The sequence below is a fragment of the Gorilla gorilla genome, chromosome 11 (genome assembly GCF_029281585.2).
Source record: "Gorilla gorilla gorilla isolate KB3781 chromosome 11, NHGRI_mGorGor1-v2.1_pri, whole genome shotgun sequence".
In the NCBI taxonomy this organism is placed as follows: Eukaryota; Metazoa; Chordata; class Mammalia; order Primates; family Hominidae; genus Gorilla; species Gorilla gorilla.
Window position 1 is genome coordinate 124183086 of NC_073235.2, and position 12603 is coordinate 124195688.

Here is a 12603-nt window from a genome sequence, read left to right on the forward strand (position 1 = left end):
AGAGTCCCTCCCTTCTCCTGACCTTGGAAACAAGTAAGGATGATGTTATTTTAATTTGCATTCAAATTTTCACAACACAGTCACACAGCACCGGTGGAATCGACATTGGGTTTCCACCGAAGATTGCTCATCATTTCATTATGGTTCATTATGTTGATAACTGTCAGAAAGCATTAGCGGCGAGGGCTTTGAGTAATAGAACTGAAATGGTAATTTTAAAACAATACACTTTCTGGGAGGAAATACAGCAGTGCACTAAATTCAATTAGAAAAGGCAAATGTAGAGGCAAAGTAAGTGATGTTTGTTGTTTGGAACTTGGCTGTTTCAATTTCTTGATAACGTAAACCTGGAGAAAGCTTTTTCAAATCAGGACCTCTGGTCATAGATCTTAGTAAATCTGCCCTCATTAGCTCTGAGCTCTCCTAGTATAAAATGTCTTAAAAGCTGCAATTTTGGAATATTTTCGGCCACGTCTAAGTATCGATCAATCACTCTTTGTTTGTTTGGCACATTCGAGGCTGTTTACTTGGAGACAGATTCGTGAAGGCCCTTCAAGTTGGCAATCTAAAATAATAATCTCTCATTTACAGAGTGTTCCCAATCGCCAGGCTCTAAGAAGTTTCATCAAACAAGTTAAATAAAGAGCACCCAAAAGCACAGGGACAGATTTCCAATTGAAAAATAAGAAAAACTACTCTGGTAACAGTGCTCAGAAGTCAAGGTGGCAAAATGACAGATGAGCTACATTTTTCTAGATATGCAAAGCCAATTTACTACCTTTACAAGGTACTTTTCTAGCACATTTTGAAATACAATAAGGGGTTGGAAAAGAAAGTTACCCTAATGCTGGGTGCAGTGACTCACGCCTGTAATCCCAGCACTTTGGGAGGCCTAGACGGGCGGATCGCTTGAGGTCAGGAGTTCGAGACCAGCCTGGTCAACATAGCGAAACCCAGGCTCTACTAAAAATACAAAAATATTAGCTGGGCATGGTGGTGCATGTCTGTAAATCCCAGCTACTTGGGAGGCTGAGGCAGGAGAATTGTTTTAACTCGGGCGGTGGCAGTTACAGTGAGCCGAGATAGCGCCACGGCACTCCAGCCTGGGCAACAGAGTGAGACTCTATCTCAAAAAAAGGAAAACAAAAAAAGAAAGTTACTTTAAATATAACATTGATTTAGCTTCCCAGTGGGGGAAAAGAAGATCTTGCTCACTACAATCATTGAACAAGCAAGTACATGACTAAGACCATCAGAAGTCTTCCTGCAGGGGTGTGCAGTTGACCACGCCCAGTCCTGCTGATAACCAGACTGCATTCCAGAAGAAAGAGGCAGGGAAACAATGAGAAACAGATCTGGAGAAGGGAAAGAGCTAGTCATTCGTAGAGTTAAAGGACATTAATTTCATTAATAAAAATCACATCAAAATCCCTATTAAGAAAAGATTCATAAAATCAAAATCCTGCCATCGGCTTTAATGGCAGCCCTGAATGTGCAGAAATAATGGTGCTTGTCCTGGCAATGTTGCCAAAAAAAAAAACAAAAACAAAAACAAAAAACTTCTTGCCTCTCTTGACTGATACAGGTGTCTAAGGTGAACATTTACATTTCTACTCCCTGGCAATAACTTAGTGAGGATTCTGGAAGAAACTTAAAAAGAAAAATAATTCCACAGTGAGTGCATTTGGTTATATGACTCTACCCGGGCTGGATTTTCTTCATACAGGAGACAGATGAAGTATTCCATTTCCATGAAGGGAGAATGATCAGAATCCATGAAATACCTTTCTAGAGTCACCACTGAGCTGAAGAACAGGTCTGAAAGTTACAGGCATCAAAACAGAATCTCCTGTCTCCTGACAGCCGTGGGGCTCGGAATCTAAATCCTTGCTGCCTAAAGACGGTTTTACAGATCAGTAGCTTCAGCCTCACCTGGGAACTTGTCAGAAACAGACTCTCAGGCCTAACCTCGCTCCTCCTAATCCGCAGGTGATTTCCATGTGATTTTTGTGCATGTGGATATTTAAAAAGCTCTGTTCTAAACTCCCTATTCTAAATAGTTATGGGCTATTTTCCAGAAAATGTTCCGATGGTGCTTCCATAGAAACATCTCAGCACATCTCACAGGCAGCCATTTATGTTAACCTAACCAGAGGCTCCATCAAAAGTATTCCCAAAGGTAAAGTTTGTTTACGATTAAATTCTCTTAAGCTCTCCAGCAGCGTCAATGGTGCAAACTTCCTAGGCAGTTTCCTTCTAAATTAGCCAATGCTACTTGTATTCACCTGGTCTAATCGTTCTCCAAGTGAACAAAAACCTGATTTTACAAGCCAGTGGAGCACAGTCTCTCTTTGGCTAGAAGAATGAGGCTCAGATAGTGTGTTTTATTTCTTCATTAGTGTGCCGTCACAGTGAGCGATCACTAAATGCGAGGCTGCATAAGAATGCTGGGGTTAAAGACAGCATAATGAACAAAGAAGGTGCCTGATTATCATGGCTGTCAGCACAAGGGAATTGGGTTTGTCACCTGGCTTAACCAACTGGGAAGAACTGATTAGAGGCTGGAATCAGTTTGAAAGGACCCCTGATGTTTATGCTCCTTCCCATCCCCACATCTTGTCAAGAGAATCCGATAAAGCTGGGGGCAGCGTGCGAGTGGGGAGAGTTACTCTGTGGATCATCTGAACAAGAGGTTCTTTGAGAAACTCCTACTGTCTTCTCTGTTGGAAGGTCTACTACAGTATTGTCCAATAGAACTTTCTGTGGTGATAGCAACGTTCTCTGGGTCTGCCGTCCAGTATAGTCTCCACTAGCCGTATATGGCTATTGAGCACTCAAAATGTGCCAAGTTTAAATAAGAACCTGAATTTCAATTTAATGACTTTAAGGTTAAATAGCCACATGTGTCAAGTGTCTACAGTACTAGACAATACAGGTCCATTATATTCACTAGGAAGGGAGATGTCAAAAGGAAGAGCCATAGGCTAAGAATTAGAATCCAGTTCTGCTGCCTGACTTACGACTATATCTATTATCAGCAAAGTATAGTCACTTCCCTGATTATCCCTATCTCAGAGGAAGTCTTCAGAGGCTTATGCAGTTAACGTTTAAGTTTAAAAAAATACTTACAAGTTTAGTTCTGTTGGCCAGGTGTGGTGGCTCATGCCTGTAATCCCAGCACTTTGGGAGGCTGAGGCGGGTGGATCACCTGAGGTCCGGAATTCAAGACCAACCTGGCCAACATGGTGAAACCCTGTCTCTACTAAAAATACAAAAAATTAGCCAGATGTGGTGGCGTGTGCCTGTAATCCCAGCTACTTGGGAGGCTGAGGCAGGAGAATCACTTGAACCCAGGAGGCAGAGGTTGCAGTGAGCCAAGATTGTGTCATTGCACTCCGGCCAGGGTGACAAGAGCAAAACTCGGTCTCAAAAAAAAAAAAAATTTAGTTCCATTGGAGGGGTCTGAACCTTAACTGTACAATAAATTAACAGACCGATTTTTGAAAATACTGATGCCTGAGTCCTACCCCCCACCCCCGCCAGAAATCCTGGGGTACAGGGCAGCCATCAAGTAATTTAATTATGCACTCGAAGGTAAAAATCACTGATAGAGAGGCGGTGAGATACGCTGTCAACCTGCTGTGGAGGCAGTTTGGGGAAGGAAGTGACCAGCTGGAAATAAAAGAGGAAGAGAACAAACATTGATTAAATCCCTACCAGGTGCCAGAACTTTGCAAATATTTTTTTATTTCATTCTTAAAACAGCCCCAGAGGTAGATGGTGAGAATTCCAACTTACAGATGAGGAAATTGGGGCCTGGTGAGGGTAAACTCTCTCTGAATGTCACAGTGTTGGTCAGTGGTTACAGCCAAGGCGATCTGATCAGCAAGTTGATGGCGTCGCCATCAGCACTTTGTTTCCTCTTAACTGAAGTGCTGCATATAAAGTAAGTGGGATGTGATAACCATTAAAGTAATGCACAAGGCTGAGTGCAATGACTCATGCCTGTAATCCCAGCACTTTGAGAAGCTGAGGTCCATGGATCACATGAGGTGACGAGTTCAAGACCAGTCTGGCTGATAGGGTGAAACTGTCTCTACTAAAAACAAAAACAAAAACAAAAACAGGTGTGTTGGTGGGCGCCTGTAGTCCCAGCTACTCGGGAGGCTGAGGCAGGAGAATCACAAACCCGGGAGGTGGAGGTTGCAGTGAGCCGAGATCACACCACTGCACTCCAGCCTGGGTGACAGAGTGAGACTCCATCTCAAAAAAAAAAAAATGAATAAATAAGTAAGTAAAGTCATGCACAAGACCTTGAAGTAGTAAAGTATAGGAGAAGGAGTTCCAAGAGCAGGTATTTTCATGGACCTTTTAACAATCACACAAAAAGCCACCAGCCTTCCTTCCTTTCACCTTGTGGAAAATGACTTCTGAAACATGCAAATGTTACTTTAATTTTTAGATTTTTTGGTCCATCCATATGCTAAAATCAAATTTTCTCTTCTTCCCCTTTGCATCCTTAAGATAAAGCTAACAGTTAAAAATACAATTCCAAGGGCTCAACTACCACAGCCTTATTACACATACATCAAATGTTCCAGCAACACAGACATACGGCCATCTTTGGAGGTTTCCTAAACTCCCAAGTAGCAAGACTTGGTAATAAAGTGATGGGCACATGGTCCCCTTAAAGGCTAAACAGGTCAGCATCATGAGACTGAAAAATACCTGGGAGAAAGAGCCAGGACCTCCTGCCATCAGAGATACATTTCATGACACTCATAATACAATCAAATCTCAACCTAGAGAAGGCTTTATCTGCATGGAAAGTAAGTGGGGGAGCACATGATGCAAATTGAGGGCCATCCTCAAAATGTCAGCCTCAAACACTTCCCCTTGAGTTTACTATTGTGCCCCAGATTCCCACAAGAAAATTGTTGGTAGCAGGTGTGGATAAAGATGGGGAGTTTATTATTAAACTAATCACACAAATGGAACATAGCATGAAAATATTTACATTGGAAAAGAAAAAGGTTGGGACTGAAGAGTTCAAACAAAAGTGGCCACCCGGAGAAAGTTCTTAGTCTATGGAGGAACAGGAAAGAAAGAAAGCAAAAACAATCCTTGCCTATTTACAGTTTTTCTGTTTTTTTTTTTTTTTTTTTTTTTCTAAGACAGGGTCTTTTTTTGTCACCCAGGCTAGAGTGCAGTGATGTGAATGCAGCTCACTGCAGCCTTGACCTCCCAGGCTCAAGCGATCCTCCTGCCTCAGCCTCCCAAGTAGCTGGGACCACAGGTGAAAGGCACCAGTCCTGGCTATTTTTTTTTTTTCTTTTTTTCTTTTTTTTTTTTTTTTGAGATGACAGAGTTTCCTCTGTCATCCAGGGTGGAGTCCAGTGATGCAATCTCGGCTCACTGCAACCTCTGCCTTCCGGTTCAAGCAATTCTCTTGCTTCAGCCTCCTGAGCAGCTGGGATTACAGGCTCACACCACCACGCCTGTCTAATTTTTGTATTTTTAGTGGAGACAGAGTTTTGCTATGTTGCCCAGGCTGGTCTTGAACTCCTGACCTCAATAATCCGCCTGCCTCGGCCTCCCAAAGTGCTGGGATTATAGGCCTGAGCTACTGCATCTAACCTTTTTAACAGTTACATCTGAGACTGACCCTAGGATTCTCCCTAACTCTGAATGTTTATGCTTGACTTGGGAGAGCCAGCAAGAGAATCTCCCAGATTCTCTATAATAGAATAATATAAAATAGAAATAATATAAAATATAAATATAATAATATAAAATAATAATAATATAAAACAGAAACTAGGTGAGTCTTCAGGTTGTACAACTCTGTCCAAGGTAGGGTGTGATCTTGAGCACGTTCCTTAACATCTCTGAGCTTGCAGTTACCTTTTCTATAAAATAAAGATTATACCTGCCTAACAGATTTCTTATAAACCACGTATTAAGATTTTTTTCAAGTACCTAATACATTACCTGGGCATAATTATAAAATTGTCATCATCATAATTATTATCTCTCATTATGAAAGAAACTCTGGAGGTTACAGCAATGTGAATATAAAGTCAGAGAGACCTGGAGTCTCACTCCACTCATTTTAAAGATAGGACTTGATTGCCTGGTGGCCCAAAGTGCTCAAATACCCAAAAACCTTTTATTTGCAGGGTTGTTAGCTCCAGATTGGCCAAAATACCATTTATAGTAGTTAGGAAACAAAATAATAATAGCCATAATGATAACTAAAACTAATATATATATATATATATATATTTTTTTTTTTTTTTTTTTTTGAGACAGAGTTTTGCTCTTGTCACCCAGGCTGGAATGTAATGGTGCGATCTCGCCTCACTGCAACCTCTGCCTCCTGGGTTCAAGTGATTCTCCAGCCTCAGCCTCCCAAGCAGCTGGGATTATAGGCACCACCCACCATGCCAGCTAATTTTTGTATTTTTAGTAGAGACGGGGTTTCACCATGTTGACCAGGCTAGTCTCGAACTCCTGACCTCAGGTGATCCGTCCACCTCAGCCTCCCAAAGTGCTGGGATTACAGGCGTGAGCCACCGCTCCTGGCCAAAGCTAAAATATATGAAAGTGGCATCATCCTATGCGATGTACATAGCACATAAACAACATGAGGCTGTTTAATACCAACAACCATTAGGAGGCACTGTTATTAACTCCATTCTCCACGTGAGAAAACAGACTGAAGAGACTCAACAGTCACCCAGCTACACAACAGGCTGGGAAACAAACTCAAAACCTGTGGAAGGTGTCTGACCTGAGCCATGAGGCTAGCCCTCCAAGCACAGATTCACCTAATGGAAATTCATGGGCCCAGTGCTCCCCATTCCGATCAAGGTCACAGCCATTGTAGGGTCTGTGAAGGCCCAAGTGTACATGAAACGAATGGTAACACCTAGGAACATTGTCCATATAAAGTGTGAGAAAATATTTCTTCATTCCTGCTCTTCATACCAAGCTTCCCAGCCTCATCCATTCATTAACCCAGCATTTATTAAACGCAATCATTAAACAAGCATTTATTAGGATTTGGGCCTAAGTCTTATGAACACAAAACTATGAGTAGAGAAGGAAGAGGTGTAATGACAACATAAGCAATGATCTCAGTGCACACTGAGCTGTCCTTTACAGACTGAAACCACATTCCCAAACCCTGCCGTCTACCTGTTTCTCCTGCCAGTTGTCAAGCTTCCCTGAGTCCTCAGTGCAATGGCAAAGCCACTAATAAATTCCAATCTCAGCTCTAATTACACTGTCAGACAACCTCTGAACACTCAATCTCTTCTCCACCAAGTAGTCTGTAGGCAGCTGTGCACACTGAAGGCAACCAGAAGCAGTGGGAAAGACCCTTTCTTTTTACAAGCATTTCCCCTGCTATGATTGAGAAAGGATGAATGTTTGATCTCAAGTGCCCCCTGCATGATTATCCCAGGAGAAGATCTGGCAGTGCCTTGCTAGGTGGTAATGAAAGCTGTTGGCATCCCAGGAATGAGAGACAAGCATACAACTTACGGGTGCAGGGCATAGAGGCAGCATCGTTGTCAGCTCTGAAAAAGCCTCGGTCACAGGTGCACGAGGTGGCTCCTTCCCAGACAGAGTAGCTGTGGGGTGGGCACTTGGCACAGGTGGCATCCGTGGAGAGAGCCTTGTAATATCCAATTTTGCAAGCTGCAGGGAAGAAGAAAAAAAAAACAAATATAAACCACTGCAAATAGAGCAAAGCAAAAATGCAAAGCCACCTCCTTGTTTCAGAAGAAGGGAGACATTCTTGCTAATCATTAGCGATCATGTGGCTTGAAATGCAGGTAATGCAACCAAAAGCATTCATTGAGTATAGTCGCTCTTTAAGGGCCATTAACATTCCTGGTCAGGTGTCAAGAAGTCCAAAGGAAGAAATTTTCCTAAACCTGGCAGAATCAAGGAAAAGCACAGCAAAGTTTACCAAACGCCTTTCTATGTGCCAGATACCCTTTATACACATTATGCTGCTTAATTCTTACAGCACCCCTTTTCTACAGGCATTATCTCTACCTTAGAAGTGAGGAATTTCAGCTTTGAGCAGTTAATTGCGGGCACAAGACCATACATCTGCTAAGTGTCAGCACCCAGCTTTGACCCCAAGTGTTCTGCCCTCAAAGCCTGTATGCTTAGTCACATGCTATGGAATTTCAGAGTGTAGCCTTTAGCCAACCAGTGGGAAGTGTATCCAAGTGCTAACAAAAAAACCGGGTGGTGATTATTTCCTAATTACAACTACAGAAAGAACCAAATTGAAAGATCAACAAAGGCAACCAAGTAAAAAAGACGAGTTTGTAAGTCACGGGTCACAGTTTCAGGGTGAAATAATAAAAACTATCAACTAGAGATTTTGGAATATAGTATGCTAAGATTTCTTTTTTGATCAGTGAATATTTTGTGTCTATTTTCAAGTTCATAAAACCCTCCTGTTTTTCCCTCTTTCCATTTTTCCAGCACCCTTCCCCTGCAATGCACACACCTCCCGAGAGCCTGGTGTAGAGAACACGGGCCATATAGTTTTTTATACACCTGACATCCTTTCCATGACTTCATCTTCATAAACATCACACTGACACTGTCATCATACTGACACTAAGGACCACTTTTAGTAGTGTGGAAAAACTCACTAATTCTGGGAAAACTCATAATAAAAAATAATGACTACTTGCTCCCCACTCTTTTTTCTTCCCCCATGGCCTTTCATGATCGCCTCTCAAATCTGTCTCAACCCCAGATAAAAATTGACCAACACCATCAGCATTAAACCCACAGAGACAAGGCCATTAAGAGTAAAGTTATTTCATAACACCAGAGGTTCAAAGAAAATGTGCCAGTAACCCACAATCTTTCCAGCATGATTCACTCTCGTTTCTTTTCATTCATCATGTCCTTAGGACTTGTCTATACTATCAGAAACAGCAGTGGGGAGAAGGACCTATCAGCCATTTTCCATCAGCCTGGCAGCCAAAACGGAACAACCATGCAGCAACGCAGCAGATCTTACTGAAATGAGTACTAGAAAGAGATCCATGAAACTGCTTGATTCTCTCTGGAGATAGAGCCATCATCTCACTGTCACTACTCATCCATCAAGCATCTGTATGGCTTCCAGCTGAAGTCTGTTCCACCCACTCGCATATCCTGTTGGCATTTTCTTAATCATACTCTTGTAATGGCAAGCGGAAAGGGAATTTAGCAGGGGCTCAGGAAGGCACACAGTTACTTCACTCTTACTAACTAAAGTTGTTTATGGAATTTCCTTTAACTAGCCAAAACTTTATGATGTGTGGAGCACCGACAATAAAAGTGCTGGGAGATCAATCTCTCCCTTATTTGCTTTCGTCTTTCACTGGACCGGAGCATCTTAGAAAAACAAGTTGCTCCAATGACTGAGATTTATGTGTCTCAAGTTTATACACATTGCATAATTAGATAAGGTTCAACTTGCAAGGTGCTTTTTTGGTCATGCTTAAGATGGCCCTAGGGTTTTGATTAAAATCAGAAACCCTGACTTTAGCAGGAAGAAGGACTGGGGGTCAAGCCCGGCTTTCTCACATCAAACACAATGAGCCTCTGAACAGGAACACAAACCCACTGGGTCCCACCTGTCAGTCAGTCAGTCGCAGTCGACAAAAGCAACTTGTGGCAACTCAGGACTGCAAAGAAGGCACAAAATGCTTTCATTTTTTTCACATCTGAATGTTTGCAGAAAACTGCATATTACTGACTGATTCTCATGCACCCCTCAATTTCAGCAAGCATCAAAAACGAAAAACTCACAGTGGGAGTGGAAGATGGACAAGGACAAGAAACTGTCCAGTGACTGATCATCACAAAGTCCAAATGGCATATTTGAAAAGCTATTCTGATAAGACTACTTCCAGCTAAAAAATTAAACTCATCTTTTGCAAAAATCAAAATGGAAAATGTTTCCTTCAATTTCATTAAATTTCTTACAGTGCAAAAACCTGTTTTATATATTATGTGAATTTAACAAAAAAATGCATTTGCAAGTTTACATTTTTTCCTATTTTTCCTCGAAGCTGGTATTAATATGTCACCAGGAATAAATATATGTGAATTCATTTGGGAAATACAGTTTTATACCAATTTGGAAAATTGAAGGCTGCTGTTCTTTAAACACACACTCTTTTCCTTTTGCTTTTATAAAACACAGGCAGAAAATACAAAATTGTCATTGTGCTCTTCTCGGCAGCCTTACTACCCTTAACACATTCTTTTGTCTCCAACTACATTAAGACCATGTTATTAATATTTCAGGATTCTTAGAAAGGCTCTCTCAAAATATAGTAGTGGCTTTTCACGCACATAGCCATTTTGCTGCCTACATTTAAAATGACCTAGTAAATTGATGGTTTAGTACATTTCTTTGCTCTATGTGGTGCACAGCCTTCCAGCATTTGGTACATAAATGTGTAAGTACATTCTGCATTTATTCACTACTTACTAGCATCTGAAAACTTTCACTATCTCTTTTATTCTAAACAAAACCCCTGTGAAAGATGTACTTGGCATAACAAGCATTGACTGTTAGTATTTTTTATCCTTCTATTTTAGGTGAGAACTGCTACGCTGTATTTTTGAATACTAATGACTTTGTGAGCAAGAAACTACTTCCTCCTGCCCTATTTCCACTGAAGTTTCACTAGTTAATGAACCATCTGAATGGGTGTCTTACTTGATCTTCTAGATATGCCATGGAGAAAAGATTAGTTCACATGTATGATGCAAACTTTGCATTCAATTCCTTTAGCTTTGCTTTAATTATCTCTTTCTGCTGGCTTTAAATAAAAAAAGATGGAGGAGGAGAAGGAGGAGGAGGAAAAAGAAGAACCAACTCTTCTTTCATTGGCTCACCCACTACCATAACAAAGTCGAATTTTAAGATAGTCTTGGTAACGTAGTATGTTCTGGATTTTTGATGCATTGATGTGTGTACATGACAGTATAATGCCCAATTTAATGAGCTGATTACACCTACTATTTGAAAAATTTTCTATATATATATATATATATATATATGGCTATGTCATTTTTCTGCTTTTTAAGAAATGTAGAATAATTGATAGTATCTGATTGTCTTTATAGTTCATTTTAAAACTAAATTAGTGCCTAAGAGTAGCTAATAATAGCAATTGTGAAAATAAATATCAAGTATTCATTGAGTATTCATTGGTTTTATGCTCATTGATCATTTAATTGTCACAATAATTCTGTGAGCTTGAGGCATTATCACTGTTCCCATTTTGCAGATGAAGAAACAGGGTTTTCAGTAACTTGTCCAGGGTCATCCAGTTAAGTGGTAAGGCCAAGCATTTAACTCCAGTGCTTATGTTTTTCTAAAAGTTTTTAGTGAAAAAGGTTAAGTTACCTTGAGTTAGGTCTGACCTTCAGCAAAAATATGACTTGGGTATAATGGAGGGGTAAGGATCTGGGCTGGTCCCAACTTCTATCTGTTCCCCCAGCCCATCCTCTTGCTGCCTTTATCAGCCACAAAGGCAGCCACACTTTGCTCTCTGTGACCCACTTTCCAGTTCAAGGCCCCTCAGAGCTACACTGTCCATTAAAATAACTGCTCACCCCATGTGGTTACTGAGCACTTGAGATGTGGCCGGTCAATGAATACTGGCTGTGAGTATAAAATATACACCAGATACCAAACACTTAGTATCCCAAAAGTAAAACACCACTAATAATTTTTATATGGATTACATGTTGAAAGCAATAATGTTTTGAATGTATACTTAAATTATTAAATTTAATTTCACCTTTAAAATTTATTTATTTTTTAATTTTTTTTGAGACAGAGTTTTGCTCTTGTTGCCCAGGTTGGAGTGCAATGGTGTGGCCTCAGCTCACTGCAAACTCCACCTCCTAGGTTCAAGCGATTCCCCTGCCTCAACCTCCTGAGTAGCTGGGATTACAGGCGCCTGCCACTAGGCCCTGCTAATTTTTATATTTTTAGTAGAGATGGAGTTTCACCATGTTAGTCAGGCTGGTTTTGAACTCCTGACCTCGTGATCCGCCCGCCTCGGCCTCCCAAAGTTCCAGGATTACAGGAATGAGCCATCACACCTGGGCTAAAATTTATTTTTCAATGTGGCTACTAAAACACTTAAAATTATCTATGTGGCTTGCATTATATCTCTATCAGACAATGCTGCTCTAGAAGCTAGAGTATTAAGTATTGCGTGTGTGCTGCCGTGTGCACACACATGCTACTCTTGCAAACGCAGGGTGCTGAAAGTGAAAGAGGATGTATCACAATCCCCCAAGGACCTATTTTCAAAACTTACCCTGAACCTACTTAGAAGAATCTGATACACTTCCTGAAGAACTGCTCTCAACCAGCTAGGTAATTTTAAAAACCTAATTTGGGCTAAAGTACTAACAAATGGACATTAATGGGGGGTTAAAAATTACCTTCCCAGGTAACAAATTTGCACCTTAATATAGAGTCGCTTGAAGGTCTAGAAATTCCAACACTGATTCTAAGGAGAATCTGAACGCTTTATGCACGCTGGTCTC

At 41.0% G+C, this 12603-nt stretch overlaps 1 protein-coding gene across 2 annotated transcripts in view; it reads right to left on the reverse strand.

Moving 5' to 3' along the window:
* EPHA4 (EPH receptor A4) overlaps positions 1-12603 on the reverse strand; it is a 154567-nt gene that overhangs the window by 75698 nt on the left and 66266 nt on the right. For both annotated transcript variants that reach the window (XM_055380551.2, XM_063695238.1), the window contains exon 4: positions 7549-7704. In XM_055380551.2, coding sequence (XP_055236526.1) covers positions 7549-7704 — 156 coding nt within the window. The remainder of the gene's footprint in view (positions 1-7548; positions 7705-12603) is intronic.